This window comes from Ascaphus truei, chromosome 2, assembly GCF_040206685.1.
Source record: "Ascaphus truei isolate aAscTru1 chromosome 2, aAscTru1.hap1, whole genome shotgun sequence".
Taxonomy (NCBI): Eukaryota; Metazoa; Chordata; class Amphibia; order Anura; family Ascaphidae; genus Ascaphus; species Ascaphus truei.
The window spans coordinates 9,733,927-9,752,516 of NC_134484.1; the positions used below are offsets into that span (position 1 = coordinate 9,733,927).

The window sequence follows — 18,590 nt, forward strand, 5'->3', positions numbered from 1 at the left end:
AGGGGCCCTCGAACTCGACGAGCATCTCCCGGAGGAGCTATGGGTAAAGGGCTCGGTAACCAAACGCCTAATACGGTGGCTCCCGAGAATTCATTTTTGGACCCACAAAGTCCATGTTTTGTGCCTTCCAATGACTATGCCGAGACTATAATCCCCTCCAGGGAAGAGGCTGAGCCTCAGGACTATAGCAGTCATTCTCCCGAGGGAGTGACCGAAGAACAGCTCCGAAGGAGCAAGAGAGTTGGGCAGCCTCCAATGAGGATGACCTATGATCAGTTCGGGGCACCCCATTATGAGGCTCAGCAGTGGGCTCGCAATCGAGTAAAGTCTGTTATCGTTATGTTCAGTGAAATGTATAACCTTATATAGAGTGTGATATGTATCGTTGTACGTATTCATGCATTTTTATTATATAACCTGTGTGTAAAGTTGTTGTTCTGGTATTCCAAGCGGGAACGTTGGATTCCACAGGGGGGAGGATGTAGCCTGGTCCCCCAGTTTCACTCTTATCTCCGCTCTGCTGGGAGAATAAGGGAAGGTTGCAGCATGTGTAGGGAGCACTCCGGTGCACCGGAGGCTCCGCGGAGTGTTCAGGGCGCCGCCATGTTGGATACTGGCGCATGCACTGTGAGCCCGATGAGACGGTGACAGAGGAAAGGTGACGCATGTGCAGGAGGGGTTGTGTTAGCCCGCGAAGCGTGGGCCAATCAGAGGGGATGTAGCGCAGGGGACTACGAGTCCCAGGAGCCTCAGCTGGACCAGGTGACGCCAGGAAGCCTATAGGGCGACAGGATTGCCGGGAGGAAGTTAGGAGGTTGCGCAGGGGAGCACGTTAGGCAGAGATGACCGGGAAGGGGAAGGTGAAGGAGCTCTGCATGTAGAGAGGCAAGTAGCCTCTACACTAGGCCCCATACCCCCAGGCCCAGTTAGACCCTGAGTGACAGTCAGTTTGAGTTAATGTAGGGACAGGCCCTAGTATAGGAACCTGTCACTTTAGAGAGAGAGAGAAGTGTAAGAACCAGAGACTGTTGCAGCACCATTAAAGAGGTTTGGAATCAGACCTCTTCAAGCACAGCAACAGCCAACCGGGTGGGATCGCCCTGGTAGGTATCCCTGACGCATCTTCATCGTCGGATACTTTGTGAAGTCTGTTTGCAGGCCCGTGCGCTGGAGCTCTCGGCAGGTAACATCCATAAGTGCACCAACTATAAATCAGTACTTAGTGGCTGCGCAGTCACACACACACACATACCTTACTTTGGGGGTGGGGTTGTGGTGTGGGGAGTTGGACACGGTGTGGGTACACGGTGAGGGCTCGCGTCCTGCGAGACGCGTTAGTTACTGTGTCTCCTATACAGAGGGACACTTACTGTATGTCATGCAAGGTTATGGTTACCATTAGTAAAGTCACTGTTTCGGTTATATGCTGTGTGCGTAGTATTACATTATTGTCCTGTGAGGAACCACTCCCGCTCTGCTGGGTGCCATCACAGGTGGAGGCACTGCACTTGGTAAGAGGTTATCGGTATACATAGGTGTTGCCCCAGGCTCTCCGTGGCGGAGGCTTAGGCCCTGCGAGCCAACAGGTTAGGCTAAGGCCCCGCTCCCAGAGTCAGCGCGTCCGCACTGCAGACAGGTGGTGCGCTGACATACACAGACCACGATATGCGGTCTGAAGGGAGCTGGTGCCGGAGCGGGAGGTGGGCGGGAGTGGGAGGATTGACAGGGAGGGGGGGCGTGGCTTGAGCGGAGGGATCCGCTACTCTCCCCCCCTCCCTCCATGGGCTGGAGCTGCTGAGGGTAAGTATTAAACACACACACATGCAGGCAGGCACTCACGCACTCATACACACATACACACACACACACAGGCAGGCACTCACGCACTCATACACACACACACGCGCGCACACACAGGCAGGCACTCATACACACATACACACACACACAGGCAGGCACTCACGCACTCATACACACACACACGCGCGCACACACAGGCAGGCACTCATACACATACACACACACAGACAGAGGCAGACACTCACGCCCTCACGCCCTCAGGCACACACAGACAGGCACGCACTCAGACACACACACAGACAGGCACTCACGCTTTCACTCCACACTCCTCCCCGCTCCCCGAAGCCTCTCCTCCTCCCGAAGCCTCCCCTCCCCATTGGCTCACAGCCACACAACGTGACGCGTCAATGTTAGACATCACCATTTTCTTGTGTCCCCTAGCGGCTGACGCGCCACAGCGTGTAGTGCTCTGTGCCGCCAGGGTGGACCGGGACCGGCTCAGCAGGATTCCTCTGCTGGTGGGGAACTCGCTTGTGGCCACCCGCGCCAACGAGCGCAGCGGGACCGAGGCCTTAGACAGCATTGATAGCGTACTGTATTCAGTAGGAAGTAGGGCTACATACAGATCACAGGAGATATCCCTGCACAGAGAGAGCAGCCTCTCCCTGCACAGCTCTCCCAGGAGATCTCTCTGCACAGAGAGAGCAGCATCTCCCTGCACAGCTCTCACAGGAGATCTCCCTGCACATAGAGAGAAGCCTCTCCCTGCACAGCTCTCACAGGAGATCTCTCTGCACAGAGAGAGCAGCCTCTCCCTACACAGCACTCACAGTAGATCTCCCTGCACAGAGAGATCAGTATCTCCCTGCACATCTCTCACAGGAGATCTCCCTGCACAGAGAGAGCAGCCTCTCCCTGCACAGCTCTCACAGGCGATATCCCTGCACAGAGAGCAGCCTCTCGCTGCACAGCCCTCACAGGAGATCTCCCTGCACAGAGAGAGAAGCCTCTCCCTGCACAGCTCTCACAGGAGATATCCCTGCACATAGAGAGAAGCCTCTCCCTGCACAGCTCTCACAGGCGATCTCCCTGCACAGAGAGAGCCGCCTCTCCCTGCACAGCTCTCACAGGAGATATCCCTGCACAGAGAGAGCCGCCTCTCCCTGCACAGCTCTCACAGGAGATATCCCTGCACAGAGAGAGCAGCCTCTCCCTGCACAGCTCTCACAGGAGATCTCCCTGCACAGAGAGAGCAGCCCCTCCCTGCACAGCTCTCACAGGAGATATCCCGGCACAGAGAGCAGCCTCTCCCTGCACAGCTCTCACAGGAGATATTCCTGCACAGAGAGAGCAGCCTCTCCCTGCACAGCTCTCACAGGAGATCTCCCTGCACAGAGAGAGCAGCCTCTCCCTGCACAGCTCTCACAGGCGATATCCCTGCACATAGAGAGAAGCCTCTCCCTGCACAGCTCTCACAGGAGATTGTACAGTTTTTATAACATTCTAATACTAGTGTGCATGAGCAGGGGGTCTCCAGAGCAGAACCGTGTTGATTTCAGGTCCGGGGATCCCCTGCTTCCCGAGATACAAGCCCAGTTAGGGGGTGCCGGGATCTCCTATGCGATTAAATGTCCTGGTCACGTGACGCGGGACATTTAAATATTGCATGGGGACACCGGAACTCCATCATAACGGTCTGTATCTCTGGAAGCAGAGGGGCCCCGGACCTGACATCAACGCGGTTCTGCTCCGGAGACCCCCTGCTCACGCACACTAGTATTACAATTTAAATAAAAACAGCTTCATTACCTTGGCGGCTAACTGATAAGGCAATGAAGGGGTTAACTCCTCCCGCAACCCCCTCCCCCCCTAAGGCCTAAACACCCACCATGGGCTAAATGCCACCTTCACCCACCCCCGCTACCCACAATAAACATGGCACTGGTAGTTATCCCCTTCATTACCTTAGCGGTTAGCTGCTAACGTAATGAAGCTGCCAGTAAATGTATTTTTATACCATCGGATTGATGACGTGGGTCTCCGGGGCTGGTATTAATGTGTATCAGCTCCGGAGACCCCCGGCATCAATCCGATGCAGGAAAAACGCATTTTTTTTTTCTAAGTCCCTCTCATACATCGCTTCTCGGCAGCGTTTTGCTGGCGAGAAGAATCTTTGATAACATCTCAATTCCAGAGCTCCGGTGTGATTATCGAGGCTACTAGAATTGCAAGATTTTATCACCATTGCAAGTTTGGGGTTATCGCCGGCTCCCGCACAATGTGTGGACCGGGAGCCAGAAATGGCGAAAAAAATGCTTTCCCCGTGCGATTTAACCAACTTATCGAGACTTTCTGAATAGCTACACAGCAAAATTGTGCGAGAACAGCTCAAAATCCTCGATGAGTTGGCAATCAAAGTTTATAGAATGAGGCCCAAAGACTTTTTAGATGTGTAAATATATTGAGGCGCTTTGCACTGACTTTGTCTCCGTTAATATCTTGTTGGTCAGTAAGTGATTTGGAGATTATTGGTGGGAGAAGTTATTTGACACAGTTGTAGTCAGGTCCCCTTTGGCTCCCCGGTTCCCCGTTCCTCTTCTCCTTACCTTCCCCAGTGAGAAGGCAGTTGCGGGGGTGAGCGCGTCTCTCGGTGGCGTCAGAGGCACGGCGCCACCATCTTTGTTATGTCCGTACGGGCACGGAGGCTCGCGCATAAGCAGACGCGACGCGGTGGCCAATATAGTGAGCGCGATGGGGCAGAGATGGCGCTCCTTAGCGCAGGGACTCCCCAACGTCGCGCAGGCGCAGAAGAGAGCAGTGGCGTCCATTACAGGGTTGCACAGGCGCGGCAGACATAGCGCACGTGGCCCTAATGTTAAAGAGGTCCTGAGTGGACTACAATTCCCAGCAGCCTCTGGGGGCTGCCCTTTCACCCACATCACGTGCAGCCAGCCAGCAAATAGAGTTTGCAGCTTCTCCTGTTGGAGAAGGACACAATGTTGCAGGGACCACGTTAGTCAGTTGGAGCTGGGAGAAGAAAGGGGGAGGAAGGGGAGGAAGTGTGAATACTGTATGTTATAGGGTCTGCCTTAAGACAGGGACTCCTTCACCATACTTAGAGAGAAAGAGGAATGCTGCATGACAATGCCTGACTGTCAGTACAGCGTGTAGCAGAGACTGTGATAAAGGATCATTTCGACTGGGGATCCCTCCCCTGTGAAGTCAGCGTGTGTATCCATTCCTGCAGAGAGCAGCGCAGTGCGGCGTGGGATCACTGTGCGGTGTTGCTGAGTTCCAAGGATTTTCCTGATCAGGATTGATCAGGGAGGTAGTATATATTAAGTGCACCATCGGGCCCCAACACAGGGAAGCGCTATCCCTCACACTCACACTCTCTTTATGGATGATGGACATGTGGCTGAGGGGATGGTATGCATTCAGGGTGATGCAATGTTATTCATATGATGTATTGATGTTATGCAAAGAGAGTTTCATTGAAGTTATCGTTCATGCTCAGTAAATACTGTTTATTCACATTGTGTGTATTTACTGTACGGTTGTTCTAGTGGGGGCACACTCCCACCACGTTGGGATCCCTCATCAGTGGAGGCGCTGCACCGAGTGTAAGTTTAAATCCCAAGTTCCCCGTGGCGGAAGCTCAGCCCTCCTGGTTGCCAAACAGGTACAGCACCACACTGATAAGTAGTCAGATACACCTACCCACCTCAATCTCACTTAGGGTGGAGGAAAGAGGGCTACACAGTATTGTAATGGGATTAAATCCTGTGATTTACAGTCACAATTGGAAGATAACACAACGTTATGCTATAAGAATGTGCTATTAAGTCGATGCTTATAAAATGTAAAATAGCCATTGTGTTTGCATACATTTAGCTTTGAGGATATGAATTAACCTCAGGGAATACAACGTCTGTTCCTCTTATAGGTAATGTCATGTTATGAGGCCTGATTTAACGAGCTTTGTGCACCGATCACAGAGTCACTTACACAGACGTGAGGCAGCTATTATCACTTATTGTCCTACTTATGACTATAATAGAGTGGTAATAGGTAATAGGGTCTCACACTTTAGTGAATATTCTCTATAGGTACCGTATATTCACTAATGGCCATAAGTAAGCAATAATTGCTTTTGAGCTTTATAGCATTCTTTATATCCCTACATTGGAAAAGGAATATCTTGCTGGGACTCACACAGGGTTGTCATTGTTTGGTGAGTTTCCAACACGGACCTCAGCTCCTTCCAGTCGCGCCAAACAACAGTCCTGTCTGTTCACTATAACAATAGTTCCAATGCTATAGATTTTTTTCAGGTCCAGTTTCCACCAGGGGTCTTTTTCCTTCTTGGTGTGAGAACAAGAGCCATAGTCATAATTTCCTTCACGGTTCCCATCTATGCTTTGGTTGGCGTATCCCATTGGATTATGGGTGTAGTTGGAACTCTGGGTTGCTGAACCATTTCTTGCTAAATTTGTCCCTGCAAGAGAAATATAACCGAAGTCTAAGAGATGTATTGTTGCTGCTAAAGTTGGATGTTTCGTTCAGCGTTTGAGATATAAAGTGTCCTGGAGATTAAAATGGAAGCTCTCCACAGAGTATAAGGAGGGAGGTAAATTCGCAAAGACAAAAGATATTAAACGTCTGGGGATTTTCTTACCTCCTGACTGAAGCTCACAGCAATGACCGCTGCCCTGCATCCCAAGCATGGATAGAACAAGCATAAGGAGCTTCATACTAGAGGGAGGAAAACACAGGGTCATCTGTCATAATAAGAAACTGTTTGATGGTAACTAAAATCAACTTAATGTGCGATATGGTTTAAGCAGGTTGTACAATCATTGTATATCCCATTAATGATGTATTAATCTATCCTTTACTAAGACATCAGTTACAATAAATGTTTTCTGTTTTGATAAATTAGGAGCACGTTTAGATGGCATCACCCCTGACCCCTACCACATGCAGCACTTATCATCTGAGATCAGATTGCAAAAGACTGTTCATGGTCCCAAGGCTCAACAAAGTATCCGGCCGTTCCTCCTCTTCTTACCATGCACCCCAAAACTGGAACAACCTACATCTCTCACATCCACCACCAGTTTAAATTCTTTCAAATCTCAGGCTATCTCACATTTTAATCTGGTCTGTAACTGTTACATAAGCCTACAATATACATCTTCTCTAACTGTGCATGCAATGTCTTGAATATATGTTATACTATGTTCATTTATGTAACTGTACTTGTAACCATGTATTATTTGTCATTTTAACTCTATGCCCAGGACATACTTGAAAACGAGAGATAACTCTCAATGTATTACTTCCTGGTAAAACATTTTATAAATAAATAAATTGACGCAGCCAGGATGCTCTGCCTAATATTGTTGGGGATATTTTCTATATTTTTCTGCACTGAGCTGGAGATGATCCATGGTTCCCCGATCACTTGGGACACCCTGGTTACCGCAGTACCAGCAACGGGTAAGAATATTTGCCTACTACGCACAGAATAGCTGCAGAGTCAGACTCACATCAGCAGCCAATAGAAGGCTGCAACATCATCAGGAGTGGACGTTGACAATGTATTTTGGTGACCCCGTGGCCATGTGTTTGTTTTTCTGTGTCAATACCATAACACAACTACAAATATCTCTGGAACAAGGACCGGGGAGCATTATGCTACAGTATTTAGTATCCTTTTTAACAACTAAACAAACATGAAATTTTGGGAGGAAACCCCACACTTAGTCAGGTGATTTGGTTTGGCTTTTACTGCCTCTTCTCCTTTGCATCATGGAAAGCATAAAGCAGTGAGGAGGGGAGGGGGCGTCGGGAGTCATTACCTGGGATTTCCCAGCCTAACACCTATCATTAATCTAAGGAGGGATAATTAGGGAAACAGAACCGCTAAGGTGACTGATTATACAGAGAGAGGGAGGGAAGGGGAGTGAGATTATAGGTGAGCCAGAAATAGAGATTAAAAACTACAAATATCTCTGGAACCAGGGACCGGTGAGCATTATGCTACAGTATTTAGTATCCTTTTTAACAACTACACAAACATAATATTTTGTGAGGAAACCCTGGTGTTTTACTGCCTCTTCTTCTTTGCAGCATGGAGAACATGTTGCAACATAAAACAGTGAGGAGGGGAGAGGGGTCAGGGGTCCTTACCAGGAATTTACCCAGCCTAACACTGTCACAGGAGACCACGCCGCTTACACCTTTTTACCAGGATCATTGATTGAGTAAAACAGGATAGTGAAATAAATTGTAGTTTATTCACTTAAATAGGTATACACGAAGTGAACACAAAAAATACAGACGGAAAGCTCACTTTCTGGGGGTCAAAAACTAGACTGTTCTAGGTGCAGGGAACTTTAAATAAGAGTTTTTCCCTGATTGGGACTTAGCCCGAAATCCTCTGGTTCCCAAATCGGTGGGAAGTTCCACACGCCACCGCTCCCTTCTCTTCTGACAACTTGGACTTTTTCTTGAAAGGGTGTTAGCACCAAGCTCCTGGAACTAAAATCGGCTTGCAACCCCAGCCGCGACCACTATGTTCGATTATTAGAACTGGGCGCAAAAAGTGGGATTTAGAAACTTATCGGGCAGGCTTCTCAGGTTGAAAACTGAAGCTGGTTGCTCTGCTATTTGCGCAAGAGAACTTTTGAAAAGCCTGCCCGCGCTTTTTCTACTGGGGATCTACAATCTAATGGCTCACAGCTTCAAATAGTATTTCTGAGCTTCATTCACAAAATACTACAGCCAATCACAGCATGGGAACTTACTCAGCAGCCAATCAGAGCAAAGCCGGTATGGAAAGCCAGGTCTGCAGGAAATCTGAAATTGCCAAGGGACATGCACAAGTTTGCCACCTCCGTCCCTGGCTATCTCATGCCACCCGCTGGGTCAGGCTCCTCCAGGTCTGGCAGAACAAATGGCAGCCCGGACGACTGCCATTGATCCCAGGACCTGGGTACTTGAGCCTTTCCCTGCTACCCAAATGGCTTTCACACCTCTGGAATCCTCTGGTTGCTTTCAACTCCGATGTCCAGCAGACTTACTGGCACCAACTTGGTAGCCCTGGCAGCCTGACTGGGCATCGGTTCTAAAAGTCCCAGCTCATTTATAGTGCACAACCGTATAACAGCACTTATCACAGTATTAATAAAAATATACCTTAATACCTTCCTAGGTCTCTGGGTATGGGGAATAGAATAGAAAGCTTCACTTTTATTTCTATCAGCCATTATTCCCCACACAATATCTATGAGACTTAGACTGGATTCTGAGAGTACCCTTACAACATCATATATGGTTGGAGCACCCATGAACCCAATACAGGTTCTGGGCTACCAGGGCATTAACTGGGGTACCCCCTTAACCTAGGGATCCCCACAGTTAGAGGGACACTTTTCATCCCATTGCCCCATTTACCTTTCTGGGCTATGCAGAAGCAGGGAACCCTATTGGTGATACGCACAAGCGTTTTGAAAGGGAGATATTGCCAGGACAATGGGCCTACATGTATCCAGGAATCAGGCATGATACCCAGGTACATTTTTAGGGGAACCGACAACTCCGAACCCCAACTACCTAGGCACATTCTGACAATAATTTCTCCGCAAACCCTCCCCCCCGCACCCAATTGAAACTCATGCCATAGCAATCCCTGCTCGCTGGCATCCCTGAAAAGGTAAAAACACAAAAATGTATTTATTAACGCAAAGTACAGTTTATACATACAGCATTACTGGGAGCAATGGGCACAAGAGCTAACACTCCTGAATCCTTATATACAGATATGGGGTAACTATTCATGGGCTTGACCTATATTGAGAGCCTGGTTACCCCCTTACCATCACAGTGGTTACTTCTGCTAAGGTAATGAAGGGTTTAATGAATGGGGTATCTCCCTGCATTGTTTAGATCTCTCGGTCACGTGGGTTTGCAACGAGGAAGAATTTAAACATGGTGGAGAGATACCGGCACCCCATAATGGGGCAAGTAACTCGGGAAACAGGGGGTCCTCTGAGTGCAGTTCAGCTCTTGAGAACAAAATATATATATATATATATACGTGTAAAGGTATCAGTACCGTGTTAGCCGAGCTCCAATAAACAAAAAATAAATAGATGATACCGTTCTGTGGCTAACGAAATGCTTTTATTTGTGCGAGCTTTCGAGATACACTGATCTCTTATTCCGGCGATGTTATAATGAATGAAGCAAGCAAAAGGTATACTTAACAACAGTGTCTATTGGAATGTTATCTGTGCTGGTCCTTCCCCAGGTGTGGATGTGTTTTATGGCTAGAGGTGTCAAAAGGTTGCTGAAAGCAAGTGATGTAAGAGTGTGTGTGTGTATCAGTGTGAATAAAGATGAATGGAGAGCCCACAGTATATACAGTGCTTTACAAAAGGTGTGTTTGGAGTGGGAGTGGATATAAATGGTGTGGGTGTGGAAATGTGAGAGATGGTAGCACAACTAAAAGTGTGTGTGGATACTATGTGGTCCCTATTGGTGTATAGGGATGGAAAAACAAGGAGTATTAGTATGTGTAAGAGACAGCTGTGTGTGCATACATATAGCACAGTATGTACATGGCCTTTAGCGCTCATGGGAAGAGAGTTCACTTGTTTCAGTAATGACTCATAAAATTTCGATCTCTGTTTAGGCCACCGCTAAGTGTCCCGAACAGTTGCATAAATTTTGTATTCATGCAACCAGCTCTCTTTCGGTGTTTTAAGATTACCTTTGAGTACGGCAACCCTCAGATCGTTCATCTTATGGCCAGAGTCAGAGAAATGTTCGCCGACAACACCGTCTCTTGTTCCGCGTGTGATGCTGTGGCAATGCAGGTTCATTCTCTTGTTTAGCCCCTGCCCTGTCTCACCTATGTAGTAGCAGCCCCCTGGGCATTTCATGCACATGCTGAGGTACACGACATTGCTGGAGGAACAGGTGAACCTTCCTCTGAGCCCCCCCCCCATACATTAAAGAAAAGCAATACATACAGAATGTAAAAAAAAACCACCAAAATATATATAAACCTCACTACATATAAACCCCAATACATATAAAAAATAAACAATACATATAAAAAATAAACAATACATGTAAAAAATAAACAGTACATATTAAAAAAACAATAAATAAAAAAATACACAATACATATAAAAAAAAACATATAAAAAAAAAAACAATGCATATAAAAAAATACAATCCCCCCGCCCCCCCGCCCGAACCCAATACTTAAACAAATAGACTTACCTTGTGGATGGTCAGGCTGGCCGGTGCTGCCGGTCCTCTGGCAGCCGGGCCCTGGCTCTCCCTCTGCTGTAGGCCTCTTCCTTACTCTGTCCCACGTGCTTCCTTACTCTGTCCCCTTCAGACACAGGGCCCGGGACTCCTGTCCTGGCTGCCCCCCCCTGTTGGTGGCCCTGAATATAGAAGCCAGATTTTTGTGGTTTGAGAGGTAACAACAGTATCGAGTTCACAAAATAACCACTGATTGTGATACAAATCAGTTACTAAGTTGTTAGTGTCAGTTGTATGCTAGCTGTGCAATGTAATGTGCATTTGTCAGACTTCCTAGGTATTTGGAAGTATAGGAGGGCCACTTCATATAAGAGGTAAACAGGAGAGGATGCCTCTTTCTCAGCGGATAATTCAATATAGGCTCATAGCCTGGAAGTGCAAATGTACCTCTGGGCACTTTAATAAGGGCGCCTTTTTTGCCATGGGTGTCCGTGTAAATGAATGGCAGTCTTGCAGTTATAGTGTTTACCGCATTCTGATAATTCTCGATATGCTGTGAGTTAAAGAGGACAATGTCTACGGCAGCATTAGTATGCCTATCGCTGGAAATGACGTGGCAGCCCGGCGCAACCATCTACTCTGAATGTCCTAATCCTATGGCCCTCCATGGAACCGGAGACACCATGAAAGCAGGAAGATATCAAGTACAGAGTCCTAAAAGCTGGTACGGCTATTGAAACGAACAGCTGAGCTGCAAAGCCGCCGGAGCAGCAGGCCTGATGAGCCTAGAAGGTACGCGATCACTAGTATTTACGCTCTTAGTTAGTATTTATATATCTGTATTGTGATCGCTAGCCTCCGAATTGAGTGGGAAAACGTTTAAAACCACAGATTAAAAAAAGCGTTTGTAAACGCATTATCTGATCGGGTCCTGTGTATGCAGTGATACTCTGCTGAGGACCAGAGGTTGTCTGTGTTAGTAGGAGTACAATAAAGCCATTGTATCACCCGTATACCGTGTCTGTATTTTCTCACTGACTGTTAGCCATATGTAGCCCACTAAGTATCAATAGGGACTCAAGCCAGGCACCCTCCTCCCCTCAGCAATAGTTATGTCTGAGAGCTAAAAGTCGAGAGGTTATATATACTTGAAACTACTAATAAAATTATTATTATTATTATTATTATTATTATTAATAATAAATAGAGCCCATATAAGAATCAAGTTTTTTTTTAGATCTAGTTTGCTTAGTTTCATATTGCGTGTGGTGAGGAAGAAGGCAAAGACTGACCCTAGGAGACAGCAGCTCCTAATGACAGTGACGCCCAACAGCTGCTGAAGGAGAGGACCGCAGAGACATTTCCTCCCTTCCCGGCGGTCGGGGTATTCTGTTGACATTTAAAGAAGCTTGGTAGTGATGCAGTGGTCGCTGTCAAGTGACATCATAGTGCACCAAAGGAACACTCCATGGGGAAGAACGTTGAGGGAGTCCCACGCTGGAGACCTACATTCCACCAGCGCTGCTAATATGTATCCATCTCTAAACTGTAAATCAGCGGTGCGCAAACAGAGGGGCGCGTCCCCGACACTGTCTGCCAAGAGCGCAGGGTTTACAGAGGCCCCACGCGCTTCCCGAAGGCACTTAAATTAAGTGCCGTGGGAAGCGGCGAAGGTCTCTCTAAACCTCCATTACCCTGGCTCCGGCGGCTTCTTACACGCGTCGCCATGGACACGCGGCGTCAAATGACACCATGACATTCATTTTTCAGAGATAACGAAAGATGTGCTGATTAACATTTTAAAACTCTAGTCTGGTACAGTAGTACTGCTACAGTATGCTGTTATTTCCATCTAGTGGTAACCATCAGGAATTTAACCATACATTTACCTGATAGATTCCTTACACACATTGATTTTATCCCTATAGTTATACTAGCCTGTGACTTTCTCAGCATGTATTGAATACTTTTATTATAACTACTTATTTACCCACCTAGTAACTTTGACTTACTCTGGTTATTTGAGCATATTTTTATTTACTTGTAAGAAAAGCTCATTTTTAATTAACTAATATTTTTATTTAACTTTTAGTGGGCACCTTTATATGGATTTATTTATCCTTTCTCTTGGGACTTTTTCTATTGTCCAACTCTGGTATCAGGATCTTTTCCTTTATATCATGTAGATTTCACAGGAAATTGGCTCTCAATAAAGAAGATGTGTTTTTAGCCACAATATCTGATAGATGTTGAATTAACGTTGGTAAATTAGATTTGAGTTGGAAGAAGTGCTCTCTTGATACCAAAAAGTCAGCTGTGACAGTGAGGGGGTAACCAGGCTCAATAATAAAGGTTAAGCCCTTTTGGTTACCTCTGATCCTTGTATAGGGGTTCGGGAGTGTCATCTCTTGAGCCCAGTGATTGTCTATGCATTGTAAATGTAGCCTAGCCTCCAGCCGCTACTTATTTTCCTGGGCCCTACCAGTGTAAGTCCTGCTAGGTGCAGGCAGTGGATGGGTTAATTTCTTCAGAAAGGACTTGTGTGTTATTGCAGCCTTAGATACATTTGATGTATCCATGGGCGGGCCTAGCAACAGCCAGACAGTGTCAGCCTGAGGGGTGGATACTGGTTGGGACATATGCTGGATGTGATGGCCTGTCAGTATCCAGACTTGCTCTGTTACAGGGCAGGGTTACAAGCACAACTCAAGGGTATAAATACTGGAACTTTCCCAAAAGTGGGTGTGTCTCTTTTCTCCCTCTGTGGAGTGAACAACAACTTCCCTGGTCTCACATGGGGACTCAGGAGGAGCACCATTCAGGATGAAATTTGGATGGACCTCAAGCCTTGAAGTGGCCTTCTTAGGGGAAGCAAGGAAAGCGATGTACCTGCTGTAAGATCCTGAACATGCAATAAATACCATGGAAACATCTATCAGAGTGATTCACTGTCTTAGGCTAAAGAAAAATGTCAGTCTGGGCCATCCTTCTATCCAGAGGATCCATGCTGACTGGAGGCACTGCAACCACCAATAAGAAACCCTCTAAATCCTGTCCTGTTCTCCCCACACCAACGCGGAGCACTCAGCCCTCTTGTTACATCACAGGTACGCACCCCACCGCAGTAAATATGGATTAGCAGACCAAATCTCACTTAGAGTGGGGGTAAAGGGGCTATATAAATAATTATGCAACAATAAAGAATGAATGTATTTTTAACTTTCCAGGAGTCCCAGAGAGCAGAGATTGCTGGGCTATGAGTTTCAAGGGTTTTTTTTTACGGAGAAAGTGTTGTCAGAATGTTTCTAGCTAGCCGGGTTCCAGAGTTGCTGGATACCCCAAAAATGTACCCGGGAATCAGGTTGAATTTCCAAATACATATAGACACATTGCTCTGGCAAAATCTCCCCTTGAAAATGCTTGCGCGTCACTGCTAGGATTCCTTGCTCCAGCACAGACCAGAAAGGTAAATGGAGCATATGGCTTGTAGGAATAAAGTGCAAACTTCTTATTCTATTCCCCATAACCATAAGACGTAGGGAAGCATAAAATGTATGATTTTATTAAGCAGTGTATTTCACTCAGTATTTACATTTTTCTTTCGGCTGTTGCTTATATCTTGACAATAAAGTGGGGGGGGGGAAGGGGCGGGTTTGAGAGCGGGCAGGTTGGGGGGGGGTAGGGTGGGTCAAAGGGGGTGGGGGTCAGGAGCGGGGATATAGGAAGGGGGGGAAATTGGATGGGGAGTGGTATAGGTGTTGTGGATACAGCCTGAAGTTATAGTATTGGTGTGTAGGGCAAGATTAACCTCCAGGGTGGGGAGGTGGTGGGGACGCACTATTGGGAGCTGGTTGTGGGATCGCTGGATGTGTTGTGTGGATGGGAGGGGAGGGGGGACGTGGGAAGGGGGGTGTGGGTGGGTGGGCGAGGAGCTGTGGGGGAGAGGTAGGGGGAGATGGGGGTCGAGGGGTCAGTATTGCGTTGATCAGTTGCTGGGCAAGGGGCTTAGTTGTAAGGGCGGAGCTTCGGGTGGCGCGGGGGGGGCACAGGTGTTTGGGATGGGTTCCATGAGTGGATCGGAGGTTACGGTGACTTTTCTGCCTCGGTTCAATGAGGGGTCGACGTGATGACACCTCATCTTTCTTTTCTTTAGGGCTGCTTTTCTGGCGGTGAAGGGGGGTGATGGGCGAAGCATCATCGGTATGTGCGGAGTCGGGCCAGCCGGTTCATACTCCTACGTTGATCTCTCCGGGAAGCCGCCAGCGTAGTTTGCTGGTGTGCTCTTTTTTCAGGGACCCCTGGGTTCCTCTGGTTGGCCAGCCGTTCAGAGGCCCGAGGAACCTCTGTCTCCTCGTTGTTTGTGGGAGGCTTGGGTGGCACTCTGCGATCGTGTTGTTGGCTCAGCCCCAGCGCTTTTAGGAATGACGGCGAGTCCCCCGGTCTGGAGATGGTGAAGTGGCGTCCATTCTTCATGACGATCAGCTTAAAGGGGAAGCTCCAGCGGTAGGTAATGCCCCTTTCTGGCAGAATGTTCGTGAGGGACTTCATCCCTTTCCTCTTTTCCAACGTGGATCTTGATAAGTCGCTGAAGATTTGGAGGGGGATGTTCTCAATCTGGATATCTCCTACTCTTCTGCTTGCAGCCATGATCCTCTCTTTAGCTGAGTATGCATGGAGCTTTACTATCACATCTCTGCGTCGCTCTGGATCAGATGATTTGGGGCCCAGCGCCCTATGTGCCCTGTCCATTTGGAGATCGTGATCCGACAGGTCTGGGGCTAGTTCAGAAATAAGGTGCGAAGGTAGGTGTGGAGTACTGCGGCAGAGATCGTCTCAGGTATATTTCGTATTCTCAGATTTTGTCTTCGGTCTCTGTCTTCTTGCTCATCCAGGGCGTCTCTCAGTTCAGCGACTTCTTGGCCTAGTCTTGTGACTTCGTCTTCTGTGGTGTGCTGTGAACCTATTACATCGGTGACTTTGCGCTCCAGCACATCAGTGCGCTTTGTTAGCCCGTGTATCTCTGTCCTTAGACCCTCCAGCGCGATGTTCATATCTGACTGGATTTCTTTGCGCAATTCTTTGTGCATTCTGTGGAACAGGGCTTCGAAATAGCTTTTATTCAACCCTATTTCTTGCATTTCTGATGAGCCTAATTCGGGGGCTGCATCCGTTAGGGTCGCGTGGGCTGCTTCTTCGGCGCCATCTTGGGAGTCCCCGCACTGTTCTATGGGGCGATGTGTTGGAGTGAAATACTTTGTGACTCCTGGGCCCTGGTTCCCTTTTGGCTGGGCCAGCATCTTCCTCTTTGTTTACTGTGTTGTCTGTTCGCTTTTTGTGGATTTTTACATGGTTTGGATCGCTCGTTCTAGTGAGTTATTCGTGAGGGTGCCGGGAGCTCCTCAGCTAGCCGACCATGCTCCCCGACTTCACCGGATGTCCCCCCATGTATAGCTTCTTGTGAGTGTTGCAGTTATTCTACAGCAGCACCTTGGTTGATAGCAGGCTGTTTTTTTTTTTTTTGTGTGTTTATTTACTTATTTTCTTGGGGAAGCTGTGCCTTTAATGCAGAAGGGTGGTTAATGCATTGCTTTTCAGGTGAGCTTTTACTAAAGATTTTGATGTAGTGGGGTGTGTTTTTGTACAGTATTTATTGTTATTGTTTAGTGCAGGCAGTTGTAGGGTACAGAACTTGATGGGGGGTGTGAGATAGGGACAGTCCTCAGCAGAGATCCTATACTTGTGCTCCGCTGGCTGACTTAATCTGCCTCCCAGGCCTGCAACAGCTCACTGTTGTTTGCTGTGCAATGGATGTCTGAGACCTGGGGTGGAATAAAGTCCGCGCATCAGCAGCAACCTCAGGGGTAAACCAGCTGGTCCTCCCTCACAGATCCCCTCCGTCGGCCATCTTGTGAGTTCTGTCCCTGAGAGAAGGGGAGCCCGAGCCTCCGCTACTCTATCTCTCCCCCCGGCCGCCGCTCACTGCCCCTCACCGTGCCCCCTATCCCTGGGGCCGGTCCCAGTCTGTCCACTAAGTTGCAGGGCAAGGCGCAGGGGCGCACACCTCAGCTGCACCACCGCGGAGCGCCAAACCAAGATGGCCGCCGCTCCCCGCAATGCAGCCTCACCAGTCTTCTCGCCGCCGCTCCAGATCTCTGGGACTCTCCGCTGTCAGACCTCTGTCAGGTAGGCAGGTAGGGTCTTTTCTTACCTCCCCTGCCCCCTACTGCAATCGCGGGCTCGCGGGGAAAACAGGATCAGGGCTCAGTCTGGCAGCACGCCAAAAGATGGTCACCGTGGCTCCCGCAGCCTCTCACCCCGATAGTTCTCCCCCTCTCAACACCGAGGTCTGCGCAGGGTGGTCCCTCACCTTCCCGTTTCTCCCAGTCCTCACTGTGTTCTTTATTATTGTCTTTATTGTCGGGCGCGGGAGGGCGCCATCTTGGATTTTTGGCCCTGGGAGCTCGTGGATGCAGGCATACAGATTTACCTCTTTTTTACTGTTTTTACCCCCTGCCAGGGTATTCTCCAGCCACCAGATCAATTGTTAATAAGGTTGGGGTATTTTCCTTGTCTCTTGGGTGTAATATATTATGTAATTTGTAGCTCTGGGGTCCGGAGCTCAGGAGGTGCACATCCACTCCGTTCAATAGTTGGCCATTAAACAGTGTATTTAAAATACATTTCATGTGTGCATAGTAATGAACTGGGACTTTCAGATCCCAAGTTGGTGCCACTGTGTCTACCCAGACATCGGACATGAAAGCCACAGATGATGTCAGAAGTGTGAAGAACATTTGGGCAGGAGGTTTAAGCTGAGTACCCACGTCCTGGGATGAATGGAAGTCCTCGGACTACCATGTGCCGTCCCAGACTGTGAGGAGCCTAAACCAGCGGGTGGCTTCTGCATACCAAGTGGCTGAGGTGCCAGGTGGGCGTGTGCCCTTGGTAGATGCCTAAGATCCGCTTGCATGGCTTCAGAAGACTGACATCTCTCTGATTGGCTGGTAGGAAATTTCTCCCGCTCGGATTGGCTGTAGTATTTGATGAATGAACTCTGCAATACTATAAGCAACCCTCAGCCAATCCGGAGAGCAGATTCTAAAGACCAGAACAGCACCAGAAAATTTGAAACTACCAAAAGAGGCTCTCGGAGAAATAGTAGCGCGCCGGCTTCAGAAATTTCAAGGCAGAATATTTTCGGGCCAAGTTCTGAGAATTGAACGTAGCGTTCACGGCTAGGATTGCAAGCCGAAAACAGTTCCAGGACGTTTGGGACTAACTCTCGGTCAAGGGATTTCAGCACCTCCGGAAGAAAGACAGCGGTGGCGTCAGGAACTTCATGCCGATTCGAGTTCCAGGACAGTCCCGGTCACTAAAAACTTTTTTTTCTTTGCCTATTTCAACCAGGAAAAGATAGTTCTTTGCCCCAGACCCCCTGTAAGTGTGTCTTTCTCATGTATTTTGTGTCTCATAGTGTGTTTGCCTGTTTAAGTAAATAAATGACA

The 18,590-nt window shown here is 48.2% G+C and overlaps 2 protein-coding genes across 2 annotated transcripts in view; one reads left to right on the forward strand and one right to left on the reverse strand.

Annotated features, from left to right (window-relative positions):
* Positions 1 to 11,259, reverse strand: part of LOC142475409 (uncharacterized) — a 62,566-nt gene extending 51,307 nt beyond the window's left edge. The window contains exons 1-3 of the mRNA XM_075581320.1: positions 11,098 to 11,259; positions 6,479 to 6,555; positions 6,016 to 6,298 (exon numbers count right to left, since the gene is read on the reverse strand). Of these exons, the coding sequence (XP_075437435.1) occupies positions 6,016 to 6,298; positions 6,479 to 6,554 (359 nt within the window). The 5' untranslated portion in view covers position 6,555; positions 11,098 to 11,259. The remainder of the gene's footprint in view (positions 1 to 6,015; positions 6,299 to 6,478; positions 6,556 to 11,097) is intronic.
* LOC142488078 (uncharacterized) overlaps positions 1 to 18,590 on the forward strand; it is a 908,622-nt gene that overhangs the window by 660,393 nt on the left and 229,639 nt on the right. The window lies entirely within an intron of this gene.